The 26,399-nt window shown below is 36.2% G+C and overlaps 1 protein-coding gene across 3 annotated transcripts in view; it reads right to left on the reverse strand.

The window, feature by feature from the left end:
• The window catches only part of LOC143257201 (3',5'-cyclic-AMP phosphodiesterase, isoforms N/G-like), a 425,601-nt gene that overhangs the window by 246,281 nt on the left and 152,921 nt on the right, over positions 1-26,399 (reverse strand). The window contains exon 1 of one of the 3 annotated variants that reach the window (XM_076515575.1): positions 4,097-4,351. The exons of the other annotated variants lie outside the window; for them this stretch is intronic. Within the exon in view, the coding sequence (XP_076371690.1) occupies positions 4,097-4,248 (152 nt within the window). The 5' untranslated portion in view covers positions 4,249-4,351. Of the gene's footprint in view, positions 1-4,096; positions 4,352-26,399 lie in introns of those variants that run through there. 3 annotated transcript variants of the gene reach the window in all.

Raw genomic sequence — 26,399 nt, forward strand, 5'->3', positions numbered from 1 at the left:
CTTGATATCTACACCAATATGTCGTAATACTGTTCCTTCGCTACCATACGAACAACCTTGACATCTACACCAATATGTCGTAATACTGTTCCTTCGCTATCATACGAACAGCCTTGACATCTATACCAATATGTCGTAATACTGTTCCTTCGCTACCATACGAACAGCCTTGATATCTACACCAATATGTCGTAATACTGTTCCTTCGCTACCATACGAACAACCTTGATATCTACACCAATATGTCGTAATACTGTTCCTTCGCTACCATACGAACAGCCTTGACATCTACACCAATATGTCGTAATACTGTTCCTTCGCTACCATACGAACAGCCTTGACATCTACACCAATATGTTGTAATACTGTTCCTTCGCTACCATACGAACAGCCTTGACATCTACACCAATATGTCGTAATACTGTTTCTTCGCTACCATACGAACAACCTTGACATCTACACCAATATGTCGTAATACTGTTCCTTCGCTACCATACGAACAACCTTGATATCTACACCAATATGTCGTAATACTGTTCCTTCGCTACCATACGAACAACCTTGATATCTACACCAATATGTCGTAATACTGTTCCTTCGCTATCATACGAACAGCCTTGACATCTACACCAATATGTCGTAATACTGTTCCTTCGCTACCATACGAACAGCCTTGATATCTACACCAATATGTCGTAATACTGTTCCTTCGCTACCATACGAACAACCTTGACATCTACACCAATATGTCGTAATACTGTTCCTTCGCTACCATACGAACAACCTTGATATCTACACCAATATGTCGTAATACTGTTCCTTCGCTATCATACGAACAGCCTTGACATCTATACCAATATGTCGTAATACTGTTCCTTCGCTACCATACGAACAGCCTTGATATCTACACCAATATGTCGTAATACTGTTCCTTCGCTACCATACGAACAACCTTGACATCTACACCAATATGTCGTAATACTGTTCCTTCGCTACCATACGAACAGCCTTGACATCTACACCAATATGTCGTAATACTGTTCCTTCGCTACCATACGAACAGCCTTGACATCTACACCAATATGTTGTAATACTGTTCCTTCGCTACCATACGAACAGCCTTGACATCTACACCAATATGTCGTAATACTGTTTATTCGCTACCATACGAACAACCTTGACATCTACACCAATATGTCGTAATACTGTTCCTTCGCTACCATACGAACAACCTTGACATCTACACCAATATGTCGTAATACTGTTCCTTCGCTACCATACGAACAACCTTGACATCTACACCAATATGTCGTAATACTGTTCCTTCGCTACCATACGAACAACCTTGACATCTACACCAATATGTCGTAATACTGTTCCTTCGCTACCATACGAACAGCCTTGATATCTACACCAATATGCGTAATACTGTTCCTTCGCTACCATACCAACAACCTTGACATCTACACCAGTAGAACAATAATTTCTCTCGACTGTTGTTATAGACACATCATCATATTCCACTGTTTTACTTACTTCATGTCCACACAGAACCTTCACTGAAGTCTCCCAATACAGAATATTTGTTTTATTAGTTCATAACGTATCGTCCTTTTCATTCATGTACTTCTTTAGGCTTTACAAATTCCTGATGTCACTCACACGTCATATACCAGGTTTTCTGAATCTATTTTCAGGTAGATCAATGTTTTTAACCTCTTTTAGCTGTTCTTGTGCTGATTTGACTTCATCTATATCAATGTTTCTCAGCCAGATGACCCCCCTGCATCAGGATTTTGGTCGTTATGACTCCACCCCTCATCTTTACAAGGATGAAAAAAAAATGATATTTCTCAAAACAGTTCTTAATAGCTCATAACGAAGGTAATATGTGAGCCTCTCAGACACCTCAAGGATTCCCCTACAAATAAAAAAGTCTAGTTGACGCAGATAGCTTGTGAACCCCCCGGAAACCTGTTAGCGAAACCCCATTCTGCGTTTCTGTATATATATTCTGGGGTTCGTTTTAATTGAGTTACTGCTGAAATTTTAGAGAGACGCAATATACGGTCTTTCTCATAGTTCCATTCTCTTTGTACACTGTAGTTCTAACAAATTAATCAACGTATCTCTGAAATGTTTAATTTATTTTGGTAATATATACCCATTTATATTCGTTTCCACTGCTTGTTTCTAAAACTGTTTTCTCAGTTTCAGCCATGTTAGAACTTGCATAGTCTTTAGACGATGTAAGAATATTACTAGTAATTTGTTGCTAATAACCCAGCTAAGACAAGAGTGTGGTCCCCCATTGGAACGACGACAAATCTATAGACTTACAGCTCTTAGATTCGGGTTTCGAGTCCCGGAGAATGACTCAACAGATAACCCAACGTGGCTCTCCTCTGAAACAAGTAAACACAAATGTTTAGGAGTTTAAAACCAGTGACGATTACACGTCTCCTACCGAAAGAATGAACCCAAAGCACTAAATATTTATTAAATGCTAACGAATGCAAACAATAGACGCAAATTCGTGGTGATAACGTTTATGAAATTAATAATAGATTTTACTCTAAACACCTATTGGTATGTAAATATAATGTAGAGCCTGCAACAAAAGAAACGCCATTACGTTTCGTTAACAGCGATTCTAATTTTTGTAAATTTGTATACCAAATAGAGTTTGTTTTTCGATTTAGACTTATGATTTCGAATGCATATACATTATATAACTTTTATAAATTTTGCTTTTAATTTGTCTATGCCAAGTGAACGTATAATGACTGTATGTTTTATTGTTACTACAATTATAAATTAAAGCAGATATACATAGTGGGTGTGGGTGCGTTTTTTTCTTATAGAAAAGCCACATGGGGCTATCTGCTGAACCCACTACACATAATGTAACAGGTTCCTATAATTCAATCGTGACACTTGGTTAGTTTGTTGGATTTTCTTAAACACAAGTCTATCGGTGCTCTGCCCACCAAAATCCGATGTTTAACCTGTTGACTGCCAAGTATTTCAGCTGCTACAATACAACTCTAATGCTTCTTCATTTTGTAACTTTTTCGTGACGCCATTTTGGATCGAAAGTGAAACATTTTGTAAGTAGGTCAAATGCATGTATGGTACTGACATCTAGAGTTGAAGTTAGGTATTACTGAGAACGAATTAACTCGTCCGTGACACTGTGTTACCGATCGGCTTGGACGAGTTATCTCGTCTACGGCACTGAATAGGTTGAGGGTCTTAATCCATCATGGTAAACAAGTACTATTAACTTCAGTTACTGGGTCTTTGTTGTCGTTTACTTAATTTGTTTAAAACATAGACACATAGTTAACACAACTTAGGAATTTAAAATGTCACCAGATATATTTTAATAATTATAATTAGGTATTGTATGGTTTAGCTCAAAACTACACCGACGATTATCGTTGTATAATTTCAGCCAAATTATTTAAATAAAACGCTCAAAAATATAAACATCATAAAAGATTGCTCTAGAACTATGAAAATCAACCAAAATTTGCAATAGTCCTATAATTATAGATTTGATTAATTATTCTTAAACACAAAACTTCACAATGGGTTATCTGTGCTCTGCCCATCTCAAGTATTGAGCTCTGATTTATAGCCTCGTAAGCCTGCATGCAAACTTGCCGTCGTGCCACTGGAAGAACAACCATATATATATATATATCACAACAGCGACTGCTGCAATATCTCTGTCTCTCTATAGGTCAACGAATTAAATATTCAGAAACATATAACTTAAATTTGATCTCTATAGACTGTCAACCTCAAATTGTTACACAATAGAAATTTTATTTAATAGCTAGTGATAATAGCTCAGTTCTCTAATACATCCATTGTTAAGAATAACGCCGTGCTCAAAACACGACATTACCAACAAAGGGAGTTATCAGGGAAGGGAATATTGTTACAACCACACGATGTACTTGTATGTTTCAAACAGCTTTGGTTTGTGAAAGAGACGGTTAGAGGTAAATTGTCTTAGCGCTGATTATATCGGGGTAAATAATGCGAACGACATTCACATCTAATACCTAATGATATTAGGACTCACCCACACATCCAGGAATGCCGTCGACGAGGAACCGGAATAATTGGGAGAGTCAAAAAACCCGGTTTAACCGTTTCTTCCGAATCTGTTTCTTCCGATTCTGGTTCCTCAAATCTTATTTCCGGGAGATAGTTTTGCGCCATGTTATCTTCCATACTGTTTTCTTGATAAAAATGCTCAAAGATGACGCTACATGCATGCAGACCGCCAGAGGAAATAACCCGTTTATCACTTGGCCTACACTAGTATCATTTTTGGAATCAGTAAACTATGGTACGCAGAGAAATTGGCACGTTTTCAAGACACCCAATGACTCTGTTGTTTGGATTATCAATTATATATATATGTATATATATTAACCAAATAAACGTACGATGTGAAACTAGTGAGATCACGTCCTAAAATACGCAGTTAGAGCAGGCTTAATTTAAGAGACACTTAGTACCTTCCGAGCTGGTCCGGTAGACCTGAGAAACTCAGTCATGAAGGTTACGTCCTGCGCGATTTCAACAACGATGTGTTGCCAATCGATACCGACGCCGAATCGCATTCTCGTCGCGGAGCAGCTGTACAAGAACCGCGGTAAAAATCGAATACTCCACGATAAACTCTATATCATTCAGACTCAGCTAAAAGCACTTGCGTTATACCAAATCCAGGAACTTGTTAGACTGCTAAGAAGGACCTCTCTTCAGTTGCTGCGACAGTTCAAATCACCTCCCACAAGCATATTAAGTCCAGGTGGCCTCACGTTAGAGAAATATAAATAATGCAGTGCATACAGACAGGGGACAGAAAACTTTTGTTAACAGAGAAAATATCGATATAACCGAAACAGTGGAATTTCATTTATAATAATATGAAATTATATTTAGAACAATGTATATTCAACTTGACAAATCTATTCTGATCACCATGTTATTTAATCTCATTCAAAATACTAGTTCGTGGAAACGTTTTATATTCATAAAAATTTCTTATTATTGTCGTATTGCCAATAAATGTCAAACATATGAGTAGTGGTATCTACTTGTACACTACTCATGTAAAACATATGAGTAGTGGTATCTACTTGTACACTACTCATGTAAAACATTTGAGTAGTGGTATCTACTTGTACACTACTCATGTAAAACATTTGAGTAGTGGTATCTACTTGTACATTACTCATGTAAAACATATTAGTGGTATCTACTTGTACACTACTCATGTAAAACATTTGAGTAGTGGTATCTACTTGTACACTACTCATGTAAAACATTTGAGTAGTGGTATCTACTTGTACATTACTCATGTAAAACATTTGAGTAGTGGTATCTACTTGTACATTACTCATGTAAAACATATTAGTGGTATCTACTTGTACACTACTCATGTAAAACATTTCAGTAGTGGTATCTACTTGTACACTACTCATGTAAAACATTTGAGTAGTGGTATCTACTTGTACATTACTCATGTAAAACATTTGAGTAGTGGTATCTACTTGTACACTACTCATGTAAAACATTTGAGTAGTGGTATCTACTTGTACATTACTCATGTAAAACATTTGAGTAGTGGTATCTACTTGTACATTACTCATGTAAAACATATGAGTAGTGGTATCTACTTGTACACTACTCATGTAAAACATTTGAGTAGTGGTATCTACTTGTACACTACTCATGTAAAACATTTGAGTAGTGATATCTACTTGTACACTACTCATGTAAAACATTTGAGTAGTGGTATCTACTTGTACATTACTCATGTAAAACATTTGAGTAGTGGTATCTACTTGTACACTACTCATGTAAAACATATGAGTAGTGGTATCTACTTGTACACTACTCATGTAAAACATTTGAGTAGTGGTATCTACTTGTACATTACTCATGTAAAACATTTGAGTAGTGGTATCTACTTGTACATTACTCATGTAAAACATATGAGTAGTGGAATCTACTTGTACACTACTCATGTAAAACGTTGAGTAGTGGTATCTACTTGTACACTACTCATGTAAAACATATGAGTAGTGGTATCTACTTGTACACTACTCATGTAAAACATTTGAGTAGTGGTATCTACTTGTACACTACTCATGTAAAACATTTGAGTAGTGGTATCTACTTGTACACTACTCATGTAAAACATTTGAGTAGTGGTATCTACTTGTACATTACTCATGTAAAACATTTGAGTAGTGGTATCTACTTGTACACTACTCATGTAAAACATTTGAGTAGTGGTATCTACTTGTACATTACTCATGTAAAACATTTGAGTAGTGGTATCTACTTGTACATTACTCATGTAAAACGTTGAGTAGTGGTATCTACTTGTACACTACTCGTGTAAAACATTTGAGTAGTGGTATCTACTTGTACACTACTCGTGTAAAACATATGAGTAGTGATATCTACTTGTACACTACTCATGTAAAACGTTGAGTAGTGGTATCTACTTGTCACTACTCGTGTAAAACATATTAGTGATATCTACTTGTACACTACTCGTGTAAAACGTCAAGTAGTGGTATCTACTTGTACACTACTCGTGTAAAACATATTAGTGATATCTACTTGTACACTACTCATGTAAAACGTATTGGTGATATCTACTTGTACACTACTCATATTTCTATAAGCGAGAATTGTCATTTTCGCATCATTCTCATGTACCGTAAAAACATGGTGTTAACACCCATTCCCTTAGCATTCCCATAATCGAATGAATAAATCCCTTCATTTTGAATATTTTCAACCTTACCGTAAATTTTTGGGGTGAGAAATTTCTTCATTGTGGAGCGTTTTAACTTTCGTAATCTCGTGAGATAAAATATTTTCCTATTATGTTTTCCTTCGACCTTTCCGTGATTAGATGTGGTACTCCAGTACGTACCCGCCAAACTTCCTATACCTTACTGTAATTAAAGATTACCCAACTATTACCTAACCTTTCCATGACTGACTGGGGTAAAGGCCACCAATACTTCAGCCATGTTTTATCAATTAATCTACAGAAACTATCAGAACGTGGGATGTCCATAATTGAAAAAAACAGTTAAAAATAATCTGAAGAAATAAAAAAGAAATAATTACGGTGAATAAAAGTTCTGTATTTCTCACTATAACAAAAACAGAAGAGACTTAATAACCATCCACACACAGAATGTAAACTGTTGTTGGGAAAAATGAACAAGTTCAAAGGCAAGTTAGAATCAAGAGAGAATTCAAACTAGTATTAAAATAATAGTTTTGAACTTTAAATGCAGTAATTGTAATCTTTTACGTTTAATCACACGTTCGAGTAAAATAAATACTTGGAGTCTGCTTAAAGAGAAGGTACTGAATGAACTATCACTGTTTCAAAAATAGGTTTATATTGAGAGTAAGTTCTTAGGGTAAACAGATTAGTAAAAACTTGAGTTAACACGTATGTAGAATTGTATTAAAAATTTTGAAACACTGAAATAAGATTGGAAACGTGAAATTCTGGAAGAAACACCTCAGTCACTAACAGTAAGGTACGTATGTCACTCAGCTAAGTCACTAACAGTAAGATACGTATGTCACTCAGCTAAGTCACTAACAGTATCGTACGTATGTCACTCAGCTAAGTCACTAACAGTATTGTACGTATGTCACTCAGCTAAGTCACTAACAGTAAGGTACGTATGTCACTTAGCTAAGTCACTAACAGTAAGGTACGTATGTCACTCAGCTAAGTCACTAACAGTAAGGTACGTATGTCACTCAGCTAAGTCACTAACAGTAAGGTACGTATGTCACTCAGCTAAGTCACTAACAGTATTGTACGTATGTCACTCAGCTAAGTCACTAACAGTAAGGTACGTATGTCACTCAGCTAAGTCACTAACAGTAAGGTACGTATGTCACTCAGCTAAGTCACTAACAGTAAGGTACACACCTCACCCAACTAACTATATAACAGTAAGACACACCTCGCCTAGCTAAGTCACTAACAGTAGGGTACACGTCATCCTGTTAAGTCACTAATACTAGAATACATGCCACCCAGATAAGTCACTAATTGTAGGGTACACATATCATCTAGCTAAGTCGCTAACAGTAGGGTAGACATGTAACCCAGCTGAGTCACTAACAGTAGGGTATATATATATATATATATATCATCCTGCTAAGTCATGAACAGTAGAGTACTCTCGCCCCTAGCTAAGTTACTAACATGTCACTCATTTCAGTCACTAATGGGTGTAAAAGGTCTTCGTCACAGAGCCCCTTCCCCCTGTGGCACTGCAGTAAGTGTGTGTGATTATAAGGTACAGATCGGGTTTCGATACCTGTGATGAAAAAGCACAGTTATTCTGTTGTGTAGCATGTGCATCAGAAACATACAAACAAAGTCACGAAAGGGTACATATGTCCGAATTATGCAAACATCAAGTGGAGCAAGTAAATAAAAATCGTATTGATTCTCGATATATATTTGTATATTTATCAATATCTGAATGAAATTTTTGTCAATAAAATACGAGGCTTTTCGAACTTGCAGGACCACTTACTGTCAAACCTATCCTTTAAATTACTCACGTATATATTTATAAAAGATATTGTATAACAGTTTAATCTTTGTTAATACACAGAAAACTTGTAATATTGACTGTTGGAGTATTGACCTTTGAATTTAAGGAAATGAAAAGACTTTAATTAGTATTTTCCAAAAATAAGCAGCGTAGGTGTCATGTTACGTTTTAAACTCTTTACCTGCTTATCTATTACATATTAACAAGAAAAGTTTCATTTATAATATCAAAGTGGCATTAAAACGACAGGTAATTAAAATGCAGTATTGCTGAATATTATTCACCAACAAACACGCGAACGTTTGCTCTCTGTATTGCACGTGCTTGGTCAACGTGTTCTTAATGCGTGTGTTTGCTGCTGCTACGTGAACAGGATGTCCCTGTCTGATTGCCTACTTTACAGATATGATGCACGGCATTTTCAAACGCACCAAACACGCGAGAGTACAGAAACTTCGAGAACAAAGCCGCCGACTTTTTGCTATGGGGAATGCTTTCACATTGCTTGCATCTAGCTAGACACTGACACTGTGAATGCAACACTTGTGACACAGTAGTCGTTTAATAGTTCTCCAAGTAATTGTTCCCCAATGTCTCAGCGACAATTCTCGGGGCTTATAACGCAAAAATGGGGTTTCAATACACGTGGTGGGCAGAGCACGTACAGCCCCTTATGTAGCTTTGTACTCAACAATAACAAAAAACACTTAGTAAATAAAAGGATTATCTGAATATACACATATAACTAGTTAAAGAAAATAGGTCCTTTCAATCGTAAAAAAAGGGAAAATAGAAAAGGAAAACATTCTGGAAAAAGAATTTATTTTCTAACCGGTTTTAAATTAAATGTTTTTAGGAACGTTTTTGAGGTGTTTATCTGAGAAAAAATATCATTCATCTTCAGGAGATTAAGTAAAAATATATAGTTACCAGGGAAACAATTAGGAATACATAATAACAATCAAGACTGAAAGTAAGACAGCTGATGCTCATTCTGTCTATTATTAACATAGGGCACGATACATTGACCGTCAGGTGGTCGCCATCAAGTGAATGAAAGAGCAAACAAGAATTTTCTAAAAATGGAAAATCAGATTGTGAGAAACAAGGTTGGTTTGGTTTATTTTGAATTTTGCGCAAAGTTATATCAGGGCTATCTGCGCTAGCCATCCCTAATTTAGCAGTGTAAGACTAGAGAAAGGCAGCTAGTCACCATCACCCACCGCCAACTCTTGGGCTACTGTTTTACCAACGAATATAACGTCACGTTATAACGCCCCCACGGCTGAAAGGGCGAGCATGTTTGGTGTGACGGGGATTCGAACCCACGATCCTTAGATTAGAAGTTGAGTGCCTTAACCACTTGGCCATGTCAGGCCAAAAAACAAGGAAAGCTAAATGTTAACGAGTGCAGAAACATTGAAAAACCGTATAGAAAACAGTGATTCTGTTAGGAGTATAACAAACCTAATTTAGAAAAGCATATAAAACATAAACACATAAAGTAACTCCTTTGTCAAGCGTGGTAATGGACTAAGAGATAACAACGCAATGTGAAATAGATATATTAAAAAGACAGGTTTAAAAGCTAAAACTTCTCACCAATATAAAGTTCGAGCATCTCAACAAGTTAACAAGACAGAGAATTACTCCTTACCCTGGATATTTGACCCCACTACACAAGTTTGTGGTTATAAACATCTCAGAAAAGTAAACAAGTCGATAACCCCTCTGAAAATACACACACATATATAAAACGTGCTCGTTGTTGTTTTGAAAAACAATTTATGAGTTTTGCTAACTCCAGTTCCAAGACAAAAAGTTAACATTTTCATCGAAAGAGCTCCGTTATCCAGTACTGAAACAAAACTAAACATTGTGATACAACAAGAGAACATAATGTTATACAATATCGAAACGAGATGAAGTAATAACATATATAATGTTAAAACAACATCGACAGAAGGTGATATATTGTTATAGAATATTATAGCAAAACGAAAGTTTGTAACATAGTATCAAAACAAAACATTCTCAGGAAGAACTGATATAAGATACAGTAGTGATGTACAGTTCTGAGAGGAAATTAATTAATGTTATAAAGAACATTATAAAACAGAAAGAGAACATTTATACAATGGCACGTGTGTAAAATATTTTACTCTGAACCTATGTTTTCTCATATTCTTTATCGTTATGAAAGAAATAAATATTTGTTTGTTTTTGAATTTCGGGCAAAGCTACACGAGGGCTATCTGCGCTAGCTGTCCCTAACTTAGCAGTGTATGACTATAGAGAAGGCAGCTAGTCGTCATCACTCACCGCCAGCTTGTGGGATACTCTTTTACCAACAAATTTGTGGACTTACCGTCACATTATCATGCCCCCACAGCTGAAAAAGCGAGCATGTTTGGTATGACTGGGGTTCAAGCCCTCGCTGTGCTGATTTCGAATTGACCGTCCTATTCACCTACCCATGACATACTCAGGAGAAGATAAAAAAAACCTTAGAATAAACCGATTTTTGTTGCACTTATGGTCACACATGGAGTTAAAAATGGTATTCAATATAAAAGGAATGACACTGAAGAAAGCAAAAATCACACAGATATGAAAACTATTCAGGTGTTTAACTCATCAATGTGTAAATCGAATTAGTAAGAATACGGATGAGTTTCATCAAATATACAAGGGCTGTTCAAAAAATACGCGGACTGTTTGAATTGCGCGGCTCCAGTTGGTTCCAGGGGAATTCGCTTGGTGTCGCTAGGTTCGCACAGATCAGCTGATTACGACGCCATTTCCCGATTGCAGATATCTTTATTTGTGGATTAGCTACGCGGTTTTAAGTGAAGTGCGATTTTTTCGTTTGGCGGATTTCAGAATGAATGACCTGAAGGAGCAACGACGTGCTGTGAAATTTTGTGTTAAACTTGGAAAATCTGCGACTGAAACTTTTGCTATGCTTATCACGGCTTACGGTGATGTTGCTATGAAGCGTACGGCATGTTTCAAGTAATATGAACGTTTTAAGGATGGTCGACAGTCCATTGAAGATGATGAGCGTCCTGGACGTCCTTCCACGTCAACTGACGACACACATGTTGACAAAATCAACACCCTGGGGCGAGCAAATCGACGTCTGACTGTCAGGGAGCTTGCTGAAGAGTGTGGGATATCAGTTGGATCTTGTTACGCGATTTTGACCGAAAAATTGAAGATGCACCGCGTTGCTGCGAAATGTGTGCCTCAGAACTCGTGAGTTTTTGGCCAAACACTCGATCACTGTTCTTCCCCCCCCCCCTACTCACCTGACCTTGCTCCTTGCGATTTTTTCTTGTTCCCCAAACTCAAAAGACCCTTGAAAGGAAGAAGATTTGAGACGATTCCCGAGATTAAGGCAAATGCGACGAAGGAGCTGGAGGACATTACAAAAGAAGCGTACCAGGACTGTTTCAACAAGTGGAAACACCGTTGGGATAAGTGTGTGCGTTAGGAAGGAGAGTACTTTGAAGGAGTCCCAGACCTGTAACTTCTAAATAAAGTACATTTTGTTTTATGACGTCAGTCCGCGTATTTTTTGAACAGTCCTCGTATATATATATACGAATGTGAAACGTGATTTGTAAGGACTGTTAATACATAATACTAAAAGAAATAGACATATAAATTAAAACTATTTGAAAGTCTCCAAAATATCTGAAACTGATTATTGGAAATCTATAGATACAAAAAGATCCAACAGATGTTTTTATATTATAACCTTCCTTCCTATCGTCATAAGCCTTGAAACTTGCCATTGAGCCATAGGAGTCAAACGTAGCGTTGTGAAGACATGGATATCGATTCTCGGTCGGTAACCTTTGTTATTAGTTTATCACTTTTAACCCTAATAGAAGAAAGAAAACATTAACATTGTTTATAGTATTTTTCGCATATTTCAGGACTGGCACGAATGAAAACTGTTCTTCATAAATAATTTAGTTTAATAAGAGGATTTTTAAACATCACTGTTTATTGGTTTTTATTGATAAAATGTCAACTGATTACAGCAATGTTGTTTAACTATGAGAAGTTTGGTGGCAGTACTTAAACGACTTTTGCAGCCTGTTTTTGAGTTTTAATGATTAAATAAAAAAATTTTTGTGGGAAGAGTAACAGAATGCTGCTAAATAATCAGTGATGTCGATAAAACTCACATGTAGAGAAATATATATGTAAAAACGGCTCGTTTGGGTTGAGAAAATATTTTACATAGAGGAGCGAACAACGTTTCGACCTTCTTCGGTCATCATCAGGTTCACAAAGAAATAAAGAGGTAACTGACCAGAAGCTGACCACATGTTTGAAAGGGGTTGTGTTACTAAGTGTCGGAATGTAGAGGGCGTGCTTAGATGTTTGAAAATATAATTTTATATTATTTATTTTATTATTATTATTAATAAGTATTTATAATAATAATAATAAGATAAATAATATAAAAGTATTTATAATAATAATAATATAATATAATATAATATAAAATTAATAATAATAATAAATAATATAAAATTAATAATCATAAAATAAATAATATAAAATTATATTTTCAAACATCTAAGCACGCCCTCTACATTCCGACACTTAGTAACACAACCCCTTTCAAACATGTGGTCAGCTTCCGGTCAGTTACCTCTTTCTTTCTTTGTGAACTTGACGATGACTGAAGAAGGTCGAAACGTTGTTCGCTCCTATTGTTAAAATTTTTCTCAACCAAAACCGGCCGTTTTTACATATATAGAATACTGCTAAACTATTTTCATTATTGCGCAGGAATTGTTGGATCTAAATAACGCCCCCCCCTTGTTTTATAGGTCAACTGGTTCTCATTCCTATCTCAATTTTGTGATCAAATCAGTAGACCGCGATCGTATTAACGATGTCGTATTATACATCGATTTTGAATGATTTTGTTGGATCCAATATAAAAACTAAAGACGTTTTGTGTAATTATTCTTTTTATGACTACAATTCCAGTGTGATTCTCGCAGAATATAAGCTCTCGTCTTCTAATCAATTTCACTGCCTCATCCTCTCGTATTTTTCTAGTGATAATCCAACAGATACGTTTTCTCTTACCGCTCGGTAACCTATAGCTAAGACCATATAACCTCGAGTCTGATTAAAGCACCTAACAGACGATAGCGTTCACTGATGGATCTACCAAAAATAGGAAGTTGAGAAATGGAAGAAATGTCCTAAAATTCATAAACTCCAAAACTGTAGAGAAATTCATAAATATTGTTGTTGCTTTGAACTGAGCACAGAGCTATTCAATGGGCTATCTGTGCTTTGCCCACGACAGGTATCGAAACACGGTTTTTAGCGTTGTAATTCCGCAGACATAACGCTGAGTCACTGGGGGCTTCATAAATATAATCCAATCTCTTCTATGAAAACTGAGAATATGTTTCACTTTCTAATCCTCTGCGCAACTTTGCGTCATTTGGAAAACTGATTTCCCATTTTTCTAATACATTCACATCATAATTTATCCATCCTTCGGTAGCAGACATCTGTGTGTGGATTTAAAAACAGTATATGTTGTCCCAGGTGCTCTACTCGTAACAAGTTCCTCAGTGCACCAGTTCTAGTGTGTACCTCCCTATGAACATCTCGTGAATGGAGAAATATAGATTGCATCGAAGAAACAATATATAGAGGTTGATTACGCTGTATTACATAGATCGTAAAATCTCACCACATCATTGGAGTCAGTGTCGTTACGTCCGGACGTACTCTATCAGACCACCGTGAATATTTCTAGTAATCCTGCAGCGTAATTTCGTTTGCAAAAGACTGTTATGTCCAAGGCGTAAGTATTTTACTTGGAATCTCCACGATATCCGTCTTCTGTACCATGAAAATTGTTTCAATTGCACATAAATCCATAGGTGCTCTGTCCAGCGATTTGGCTAGAAGGGCTTCGTAAGGATTAGAATGCCTACGCGTTTCACTCTCCAACTGCTTGAGGTATGTAGTGGAAGTTAGTACACACGTGACTTGTGTCGCTTTTTCAGAAGAAAAATCCCTCTTCATTATGCTACCTGAAACAGGTACACGACCTTTCCCAATGATCTTTATGTTCATTGATTTTCATCTTTTACAAAATGTCGGACTTCGCTTAATACTGCTGGGATACGACTTGTTATAAGTCATATTCGGGTTGCTCCACGTAGATGTATATTACTTTGTGTTACAAAGCTACTAAGTAAAGGAGCATTTTCACCTTGGAAATTGGAAATTCTCGATGTTGACATATACTTGTGATTTAGGTATAATAATAATTTACGTCAAAATGGGCTGTTGCTTACTTTTCCCAAAAGTGGTCAAACAGCGTCAAACTGTTGTCCTGATACCTGCCGTTACATCGTAACTTTATACTAGCTGGTTATAACATGACCATCGGATTTGCATATCTAAAGTCGTTTAAATATAAAGCACGTGTAGCTTCGCGCGAAATTCCAAAGAGACCAATACCTTACTTCAGGCTCTTTTTTTTAAGGATATTTATCCTTTTCCTTTCAGAGTTCACCCTCTGGTAGTCTAGTGACCATACCTGTTGGCATTGGATATCATTTTGTTTGTAAACATAACTGAACTTAGCTTCCGTCGTTTCAAAGTTTGACTAGCATTTCGCGCAAAGCTACATGAAGGTTATCTGCGCTAGTTGCCTCTAATTTAGCAGTGAAAAACTAGTAGGAGGGCAACTAGTCATCACCATCCACCGCCAACTCTTGGGCTACACTTTTATCAACAATAGTGCGATTAATCATCACATTGCAATGTCCCACAGCTGTAAAACGTTATGCTTCTAATTATCCTGAAACAATTAAAATTATGTTTCCAGCAGTTTGTCCTATGGTGGAATTATCTCTTATCGCTTCCAACCAGGGTTACCAGATGATATTCTTGGATTTTGCCAAGCTAAATAGGAAAACATAACTAACTTATTTTATTAAAAACTTGGTGTTTTTTTGTTCTTCATTGGTATACAATTTAGTTTCCTTCATTTTTTTGTCACAATTTTCCAGACGATTGCTATTCTTTACATGTCGTGTTAGGCCCAGCATGGCCAGGTAGTTTAAGACGTTTCATTCGTAATCTGAGGGCCGCGGGTTCGAATCCCCGTCGCACCAAACGTGCTTGCCCTTTCAGCCGTGGAGGTATTATAATGATATGGTCAATCCCACTATTCGTTGGTAAAAGAGTAGTCCAAGAGTTGGCGATGGATGTTGAAGACTAGCTGCCTTCCCTCTAGTCGTACACTGCTAATGCAGATAGCCCTCGAGTAGCTGTGCGCGAAATTCAAAAACAAGCATGTCATGTTTTCTAAAAGATTTTTGCCATATAATAAGACATTTAGTGTTGCCGTACTGAGCCGGGAACGATTTTTTACCTTTATATTTTTTACCAAAGAAAACAGCCTTTCTGTTGCAGCAGAAGAATAAGACAACGATAGTAAGTTTATCATTAATTTGGAGGTAATTGAGAAACGTAATTTATCTCCACATTTCTCTGGTTCTGAAACTCCATTATCTTACAAAGTTAACTCTCAACATTCTCCATTGATAACTTCATACACTTTTCCCTCAATAATATAAAGAAATTTCATGTCCAATGTGATGATTGAATGTGGCTGTCCTTGAGAGACATTTTCTGGATCTAAAGCTTCAAACAGCTGTAAATACGTGAGCATACCAGATGATACAAACCGTTTGTACATCTTCTTCCTTAGTTTGGCATAACAATTCAATACCTTAATCTGATATTCTTCGAGTTTTTTGGTTTGGATATTAGAAGACTATTCTAGAAAGATACTTTCAGTTCTTGCTCCACGATTTTTCACTTAAGGAAAGGGAAATTGAGGAATCATTGATGTTAACCTTCGATATATCTGCATCTTTTAGTACTTCTCTCTTAATGAAGTTACCAAGGATACCTTTCATACCACTGTTGATGGAGGTATGTAGCCTATGAATTCTGAAGCTCTCAGCTTGAAACTAAATTTATTTTATTTACATATGGCTGAAAAGTTAGAAATGCAAAGTACATGTTTACAATTGGATTCTGTCAACCTTCTAGTATTGTAGCTGCTCAAGTCATCCCATCTTCTAATACCGCTGAAGTAAAAATAAAACAAGTGCTGGCCATTGGTTCAGTAGTCTTTCTAGCACTTTATAAAATGATAACCATCGCGTACACCTGCGATGCAAAATATTTTTTTAGGATCAATCTGGGTAAATTCTTAAAATTCTGTATATTCAGATAAATGTTTCTAGTCAGCTCTTCTGAGGAAGTTGGAAATTCAGAACATGCATATGATGCACATAAATGCATTCAATGGCATACACAACATTGTACAAAGATATGGCACATTCTGCTTTAAAAGACTTTGAACATCGCTTTTTGACCTAATCATTACACTTGCATAGCCTATCAGATTTTTAAATAGGATTCGATGTTTTTCAAAACAAATTTAAAATGGAATTGTAAATGTCTTGGACACCACAACACTTGATTTCCAAAAAGAGAGTTAAAAATTTAAGCTGTTTTATAAATATGGCAATCATAAAATCTAGCTCAATATTAGAACAAGTTTCTTTTTTGTAAATATATCTGTACTTCCATCAATAATTAGTGGAAATTTAATGTTCTTTAATTGTGCTACAAGAATTTCCAAGTATTCCTCACCAATGATATTACGAAAAATAGCTGTTCCTTTTGTTTTTGTACATTTAATGCCCTTAGCAATTTTTAGAATCAAGACATGCACTAGATAGAAAGCCTGGATGATGTCCTAGTATTGAAATGGGAAGATTATGGTCAGCCACAAACGGACACATTTTCAGTTCAGTGGAAGCCATTTGAGACATGCTATACGAAGTAGAAGACCGTAAAAAATCAGTTACTTCAGAAGTCTGGACATTTGTTTTAATGTTTTTCACTGTCAAGATGTATGGTAAACTCCCAGATAAGTCACAACTACCTATTTTACAAAATGACTAAGTTTTTCTTACTTCGACTAAAACAACTAAACTTTAATCCATTAATCCATTTTTGTGGCAACTGATGTTTCTGTTGGTAACTAGGCCTATGCAGGCTTACATTCTTGTATGGACTTTCTACTAAACTACTAATGGAAGCAATTCATTTGAACATCTTTTATTGCTTATGCAACAGGTAAATTACCAAAATTTACCAAATTCGGCAACCTTGCTTCCAACGCAATGTTCATAACATTCCGTCACTTGCTCCAGAGCGCAGTTATAAGTGGAACGCTTTATTTTTATAAGGGGATGTGGACTCATTTTAATTTTGTGTTTAAACCACCGTAAATATGGAACCGTAGCCCTATAATAAATTGGATATGAAAAATACCCGATAAAAAAATTCGCAAAGGAGGCCCACACAATCAGGACTACGTTTATGCTTACACATATTCGGGCCATCTATTTCAGAAATTAATAAACCAATGATACTAATACATAAAATTACTAATTAACGTAATATTACCTTAAACGTTCCTAACAAACCCTTATATCTAGTTCGTTTGTTTTTAGAGCAGAGCTACTTTAAAATAAAGAATTAATATTAATTTTAACGCACTTTCGAAGGGAAAAAAAACACCTCACGAAGAACAAATAATATCCATCGAATTATTAGAACGTGAATCTGGTTCGTTTTTAAATAAAGAGAACAACAACAAATCAATTTCCGGACAGAAAGAACCTGGATTTGGTCTTGTATCCTTAAAATTGCCACTAGCAATCTCAGATGGTCAGGTATGGCCAGGTGGTTAAGGCACTAGACTCGTAATCCGAAGGTCGTGGATTCGAATCCCCGTCACACCAAACATACTCACCTTTTCAGCTATGAAGGTGTTATAATGTTACTCTCAATCCCACTATTCGTTGGCAAAAAAGTAGCCCAAGAATTGGCGGTAGGTGGTGATGCCTAGCTGCTTCCCTTTTATCTTACACTTCTCAATTAGGGACGGCTAGAACGGATAATTCTCGTTTAGCTTTGCGCGAAATTTAAAAAAACAAAACAACAAAAACAATGAAACTATCTCGGAAACATCATTAGACTACTTTTTAAAAACTGAGTTTCTTTCATCCAAGTGTCAACAATCTTAGTTATTTCTGAACATCTGAAGATAATATTATCTAGTAAGCAAGATGCAAACATTATGAATAAATAGCTTGGGTAGAAATATATTTCTATTAGGAGTCTACTAGAATTTAACAGCTGAGAAAACTGAATTATTCTGTTAACAAATGGTGAAATATATGTTAAAGTTGCATTGTCATTCAGTGCCATGTCTTAGCAGAGTAAATGTACTTACCACGTGCGATAAAAACATGTCCACAAATTTGTCAGATACGAATTCAAAAGCTTCGTAGAAATTCCTTTCATATGCAAAATATTATTGTTATTATTATCAATGATTTTGCCAAACTAGAATCAGGACGAAACACATAGAACATACTTTAGATTCGAGCCTACATTTAGTGGTTGTAAACTAAATCCATTAAGTTGTCATCATCTTATTTAATGGTTATGGCAAAAGAAAGTAGAATATGAAATAATATTGTTCCAAATAAAATCGTTTGAACAGCTAAAATGACACAGTGCAAGTTCAGAGTTGACGGTAAGAGGGAACTGACATGTGAGGACTTCGCGTTCCACTAGTGAAGTATTTCTTCCTTATTTTTGTAATAAAACTGCTGTGTCCTGCACTTCAACATGGCGCCCACTTTACGAGTTTCTAAATACTTGGCGCCATGGGCAGCCAGCCACCTATATTATTTATCCTCAGCTCTGGGACTGTTTTTTTTTTGTTTTTTTGCGTGGTATTCCAGGACTTGATCACAATACTGACAAGAGATAAGTGGATTTGGTGGCGAATGGGTTAAGTTTCATTGAACGAGTTGCTGAGGAAATGTCAGAGACTAGACCAGACGCAAGTGTCTAAAATGTAAGCAGAACAAATTTTATTGACGGCTTTATTCGTTTGTTTGTTAATTAAGCACAAAACTACATAGTGGGCTACCTGGACTCTGCCCACCATGGGTATCGAAACCTGGTTTCTAGCAGTGTGAATCCGCAGACATACCGCTGTGCCACTGTGGGGTGTTAGTGACGGACAATGTCAAATTAATAAAATGTATGACGGATAGAATTACAAAAAAACAATTTAAAAAACTGATCTAACATGGTTGGATTCACTGACAACAAAAGAGAGAAGAAGGTAAAACTCAACTTTACGTAAAATTTAAATTTTGATTTTGGAAAACAAAAAACGAATATAAATTTGTAATCTACAATCAGTCAGTTCGAACACAAATATAGCTGTGTGAGTATTCATCTGAGGTGTCGATTCTTTCAGGTTTAAGAAGAAACTTTTTAACAAGAAGTTCCAGGACTTGTCTACAGGTGAAACCAGGATGGTGTTTAATGTGAAACTTCAGATTTAATCTTGGACTTTTCTGTCTTATAGACATTAAAGAGCATTTTCATTTCACCCGCAAACAATTCCATTCTTGTCCTCTCCACTAAGAAACTTTTCAAACTAGAAAAATCCGCTGTTTGTGTACTTTAACCAACCTCGAACGAGTGTTGTAGGAACTTGAGCCTACTGCCACACCCATGTGTCAATAGCTTCGTGTTCAGAAGCCGTTGGCCACCACACCAACTAACCCACGAGTTGCCTGAATCAACTTCTACTACAGGAGTTAAGTCTTCAACTTAAATTCGCGTCATGACTTACAACTGACTTCCTGTTTCCGAGTTAAAACTCAGAAGAAAAAATCAAACTGTGATTTTTGGAAAAAAATTGTTTTTTTTTTTTTAATTTCGCACAAAGATACACGAAAGCTATCTGGGCTAGCCGTCTCTAATTTATCAGTGTAAGACCAGATATAAGACAGCTAGTCATCACCACCCACTACCAACTCTTGGGCTACTCTTTTATCAACGTCACACCAAACATGCTCACCCTTTCAGCCGTGGGGGCGTTATAATGTGACGGTCAATCCCACTATTCGTTGGTAAAAGACTAGCTCAAGAATTAGCGGTGGGTGGTGATGACTAGCTGCCTTCCCTATAGTCTTACACTGCCAAATTAGGGAACGGCTAGCACAGATAGCCTTCGAGTAGCTTTGTGCGAAATTCAAAAACAAACAAACAAACAAACCAAACAAAACCAATGAAAATTAATGACCTATAACACTCATTATAAATTGAAAACATATGTATCTTAGGTTATAGTGGAATGTATTTGGTAAAGACATATGGATTTAAAAATAAAGAGACAAACACGCACGCGTATTCAACGTATAAAAAGTTGGTTTTTTTGTGTGTGCAAGTAACTGTTATTTAGTAATGTGGTAAGTGCTTATTATTTTGGGTTCCAATTTAACATCAAGTTATTTGTGTGTTTTCAAACAAACAAAAACAAACAATCCGACATCTTGAGTTCTGTTTTACTCTACTTCTGCAAGACATGGCAAGAAGAAGAGTGCAAAAGATAAACAAAATATAAACAAAAGATAAGCAAAAGCTGAAGTTATCGTCTTTACTTTATGAGGACATCAACCAATAGCAGTGTAGCATAAATATTTCGTGAATACTGTCATGAAACGTTCAACATAATACAGAAATTTCTGTTGATGCGAAATTATCCTAAGACTACAACCACGCGATTGTTTGGTGTATCTTGCTAAAATTATTATTTTAAACATTTTCTTTGTACAGAAAGTGTAACAAATATATTTCTGTATCTTCATAACTCATATTTTTTTATAGTTTGTAAAGAAAGTATTCATTCATGGAAATGTGAAAATGCAGGGAAAATAAAAATGAAAAAGATTAGGCTTAATAGTTTACATTATACGAAACTGTACGCTTAAAACTAGAGGCCAGAAGGATGTCTTTGTGATGTTGGGAATATAAATCGTATTGCATATGTAACGATGTAACTTGATGTTCTATGTATGTAGCAGATATAAAAAAAAACATTTTATGACAACGAAATAACCTACTTTCTAAGAAAGCTACACTTCGTTTTGTCGTGAGGCGTAAACTTACGTTCCGTTCCTTGAATTTCAAGTATGCTAAACCCCGGTTGGAACAAAGAGAAGCACGCGGTCTCTTCTTCCATATTTCCAATTCCCAGAAGTAGGCGGTTCACTATTTGTACCTAAACTCACTGATACATTGATTTAGAATAAAAGATAGTACGTACAGAAATTGCAGTCCAACCGCCAAAGATGTTATTCAATAAACGTTCTGACAGAATGTTGGATCCACTTTACGAGCGTTTCCATTACCATAGTCAAAACTTCTGGATCAAAGAAATAACCAAAGCTTGAATGTAACATTCCAGTGGCCTTGAAGACAAAACAGTCATGAAGACTTTATTATCAGAATAATTTAAGAAGAATATTATGACGTGCAGATCCATACAACCCACTTCAACCATTTCAAGCACCTACCTAATACTTTCTTTGAAACTGATATGATTTCAAAGTATAAGGACCACCTCGGGTAACATCGATTTAGTTTTATTACACTAAAGCAATGATTGTTCACTATATGTCTTCAACTTTTATTGTATTTCATAGGGTTAATGTCTCAACCTTGTAAATCTACCTCGTTTATGTTTCTGTCTTATTAACGTTAGTGATTTCTTGTCATTGAATCATACTGAAATACTGGTAATCAATTTCATAGGGTTAACTTCTCAACCTTGTGAATCTACCTCGTTTATGTTTCTGTCTTATTAACGTTAGTGATTTCTTGTCATTGAATCATACTGAAATACTGGTAATCATACTGGTAATCAATTTCATAGGGTTAAAATTAAAGATGTTTCTGTAACGTTAGTGATTTCTTTTTTAGAATGATAACATTTATGTATTTCTAGCGTGAAAACTAAGTATCATAAATAACAATAGATCGTTCTCTAGTTTTAAAAATATTAATTTGTTTATTTAACCATAAATAATGTATTTATCGTTAATCACGTTGTATCTATCTTTATGAACAGTTTGTTGCTAGCGGTTGGTCGTGCTATACAAGCAACAATCTAGTACTTAGTATCATAACAGTGGATATTAGAAGACATAACTCCCTTATTAACGGCCACACTAGGCAAACTTGTCTACAAGTAACCATCCAGTAGTCAGTATCATACCAGTGGATGTAGGAAGACATTGGCTGCTTACCAATGGCCTTTCTAAGCAAACTTGTCTGCAAGTAACCATCCAGTAGTTAGTATCATACCAGTGGATGTAGAAAGACATTAGCTGCTTACCAACGGCCTTACTAGGCAAACTTGTCTACAAGTAACCATCCAGTAGTTAGTATCATACCAGTGGATGTAAGAAGACATTGGCTGCTTACTAAGGGTCTTACTAGGCAAACTTTTCTACAAGTAACCATCCAGTAGCTAGTATAATACCAGTGGATGTATAAAGATATTGGCTGCTTACCAACGGCCTTACTAGGCAAACTTGTCTACAAATAACCATCCAGTAGTTAGTATCATACCAGTGGATGTAGGAAGGCATTGGCTGCTTACCAACGGCCTTTCTAAGCAAACTTGTCTGCAAATAACCATCCAGTAGTTAGGATCATACCAGTGGATGTAAGAAGACATTGACTGCTTACTAAGGGTCTTACTAGGCAAACTTGTCTACAAGTAACCATCCAGTAGCTAGTATCATACCAGTGGATGTAAGAAGACATTGGCTGCTTACTAAGGGTCTTACTAGGCAAACTTTTCTACAAGTAACCATCCAGTAGCTAGTATAATACCAGTGGATGTATAAAGATATTGGCTGCTTACCAACGGCCTTACTAGGCAAACTTGTCTACAAATAACCATCCAGTAGTTAGTATCATACCAGTGGATGTAGGAAGGCATTGGCTGCTTACCAACGGCCTTTCTAAGCAAACTTGTCTGCAAGTAACCATCCAGTAGTTAGGATCATACCAGTGGATGTAAGAAGACATTGACTGCTTACTAAGGGTCTTACTAGGCAAACTTGTCTACAAGTAACCATCCAGTAGCTAGTATCATACCAGTGGATGTAGAAAGACATTGGCTGCTTACCAACGGCCTTACTAGGCAAACTTGTCTACAAGTAACCATCCAGTAGTTAGTATCATACCAGTGGATGTAAGAAGACATTGGCTGCTTACTAAGGATCTTACTAGGCAAACTTGTCTACAAGTAACCATCCAGTAGCTAGTATCATACCAGTGGATGTAGAAAGACATTCGCTGCTTACCAACGGCCTTACTAGGCAAACTTGTCTACAAGTAACCATCCAGTAGTTAGTATCATACCAGTGGATGTAAGAAGACATTGGCTGCTTACTAAGGGTCTTACTAGGCAAACTTGTCTACAAGTAACCATCCAGTAGCTAGTATAATATTAGTGGATGTAGAAATACATTGGCTGCTTACCAACGGCCTTACTAGGCAAACTTGTCTACAAGTAACCATCCAGTAGCTAGTATCATACCAGTGGATGTAGGAAGACATTGGCTGCTTACTAAGGTCTTACTAAGCAAACTTGTCTACAAGTAACCATCCAGTAGCTAGTATCATACCAGTGGATGTAGAAAGACATTCGCTGCTTACCAACGGCCTTACTAGGCAAACTTGTCTACAAGTAACCATCCAGTAGTTAGTATCATACCAGTGGATGTAGGAAGACATTGGCTGCTTACTAAGGGTCTTACTAAGCAAACTTGTCTACAAGTAACCATCCAGTAGTTAGTATCATACCAGTGGATGTAGGAAGACATTGGCTGCTTACTAAGGGTCTTACTAGGCAAACTTGTCTACAAGTAACCATCCAGTAGCTAGTATAATACCAGTGGATGTAGAAAGAGATTGGCTGCTTACCAACGGCCTTACTAGGCAAACTTGTCTACAAGTAACCATCCAGTAGTTAGTATCATACCAGTGGATGTAGGAAGACATTGGCTGCTTACTAAGGGTCTTACTAAGCAAACTTGTCAATGCTGTGAAAAAAATTTAGGAAATATTTTAACTTCATTTAGTTGATGTTTGTGTTCTCATACAGTTTTCAAACTACGCTTCATAACTCGTGTTCATAATGACTAGAATTTCACATCTGATAGAATTAAATAAATCTGTAAGTTGAAACAGAGGTTATTTGTACTCGAACAAACTTAAGCCACTAGAATGATGACACACTATAGCTATCTTACATTGTTCTCCAGATACCCCCTGATAGAAATCAATACTCAGACTACCCCGTTATCTTTATACTCTTTCAGCACCAGTGGGGTCTGCAAATCCACTGTGTTGAATACTTTGTTTGTGTCTGCTATAACCCTCAAAACAAATAATAATCAAAACAATTAGATGAAATAATTTAATTAATTATTTGCAATCCTCGGCAGTAATTAATGTTATTAACTACAGTGTTGCTGGTATTTTCATTTACTTGTCTTTTTCCTGTGGCTTATCTGTTATTAGGAACCTTGTAACGATTGAAGTCGTGGATCTCAGAAGCATTTCAATACATACAAATAGTTTGCAAAACAAACGTGTTTAAAAAATACAATGGTTGGAATCAGTCAGTAATGTTATTGTTTAGAAGTACACGATTTATTGGCTAAAACTACATTTAAGAGGACAGTGATAGCAAACCATAGTTGAAGACAGGGGCTTTATTCATCTGATGTCTTGAAATATGAAGTATGTTTACTTGTGCTGGATAGCATCTCCAGTATGGTGGTCCCTGGTGCATCACGGTCACATGCGTAACCGTAATTCGATAGATCATAGAAAATATTGTGCAAATTAGCCATGTGCGCAATTAGATGTAGGAGAAAATTTGACGTACTTATAACTGAATTGTACGTGTTGATACCGTTTTTGCTGCGACCGTGTTTAACATTTAGTCTTACTTGGAAGGCCCAGCATGGCCACGCGGTTAAGGCACTCAACTCGTAATCTGGGGTGGCGGATTCGAATCCCCGTCGCACTAAACATACTCGCCCTTTCAGCCGTGGGGGCGTTATTACGTCGATTGATCCCACGATAAGCTGGTAAAAGAGTAGCCCAAGAGTTGGTGGTAGGTGGTGATGACTAGCTGCCTTCCCTTTAGTTTTACACTGCTAAATTAGGGACTGATAGCGCAAATAGCTTTCGTGTAGCTTTGCCCAAAATTCAAAAGAAACCAAAATAAATTTACGTCGAAAAATAATTTAGACATTATGTAAAAATATTTCACTTTAATAGTCACGAAGAAAAAAGTAATGAACATTAGTTTTGTATGAATCTATAACTCCCACTTCTCTTGTTATTCAGTGGCTATAATCAAACTATACTTCTGTAAGCCTTCATTGCAACTATTAAGTTTCAGATATAAGATAGTTATTTAATATCTGAAAGTTCAATAAACTAATCTTCTGTAAGCCTTCATTACAACTATTAAGTTTCAGATATAAGATAGTTCAATTATTACTCATATTCTCTCTGTTCGTATGGCTCTGTGTTTAGCTATCTTTACTGAAAAGTCAGTTCTAATGGGTAGAATAACACATATCTTGCGAATAAAGTATTCTTTACTGTGAAATGCTTCGACTTACAATAATGAAATTCGATTTCATTCCTAGCGGTGCACAGAGGGTAGATATTATATTGTGCTGGAAAGAAACACGAGAA

This window comes from Tachypleus tridentatus, chromosome 7 (genome assembly GCF_004210375.1).
Source record: "Tachypleus tridentatus isolate NWPU-2018 chromosome 7, ASM421037v1, whole genome shotgun sequence".
Classification (NCBI taxonomy): Eukaryota; Metazoa; Arthropoda; class Merostomata; order Xiphosura; family Limulidae; genus Tachypleus; species Tachypleus tridentatus.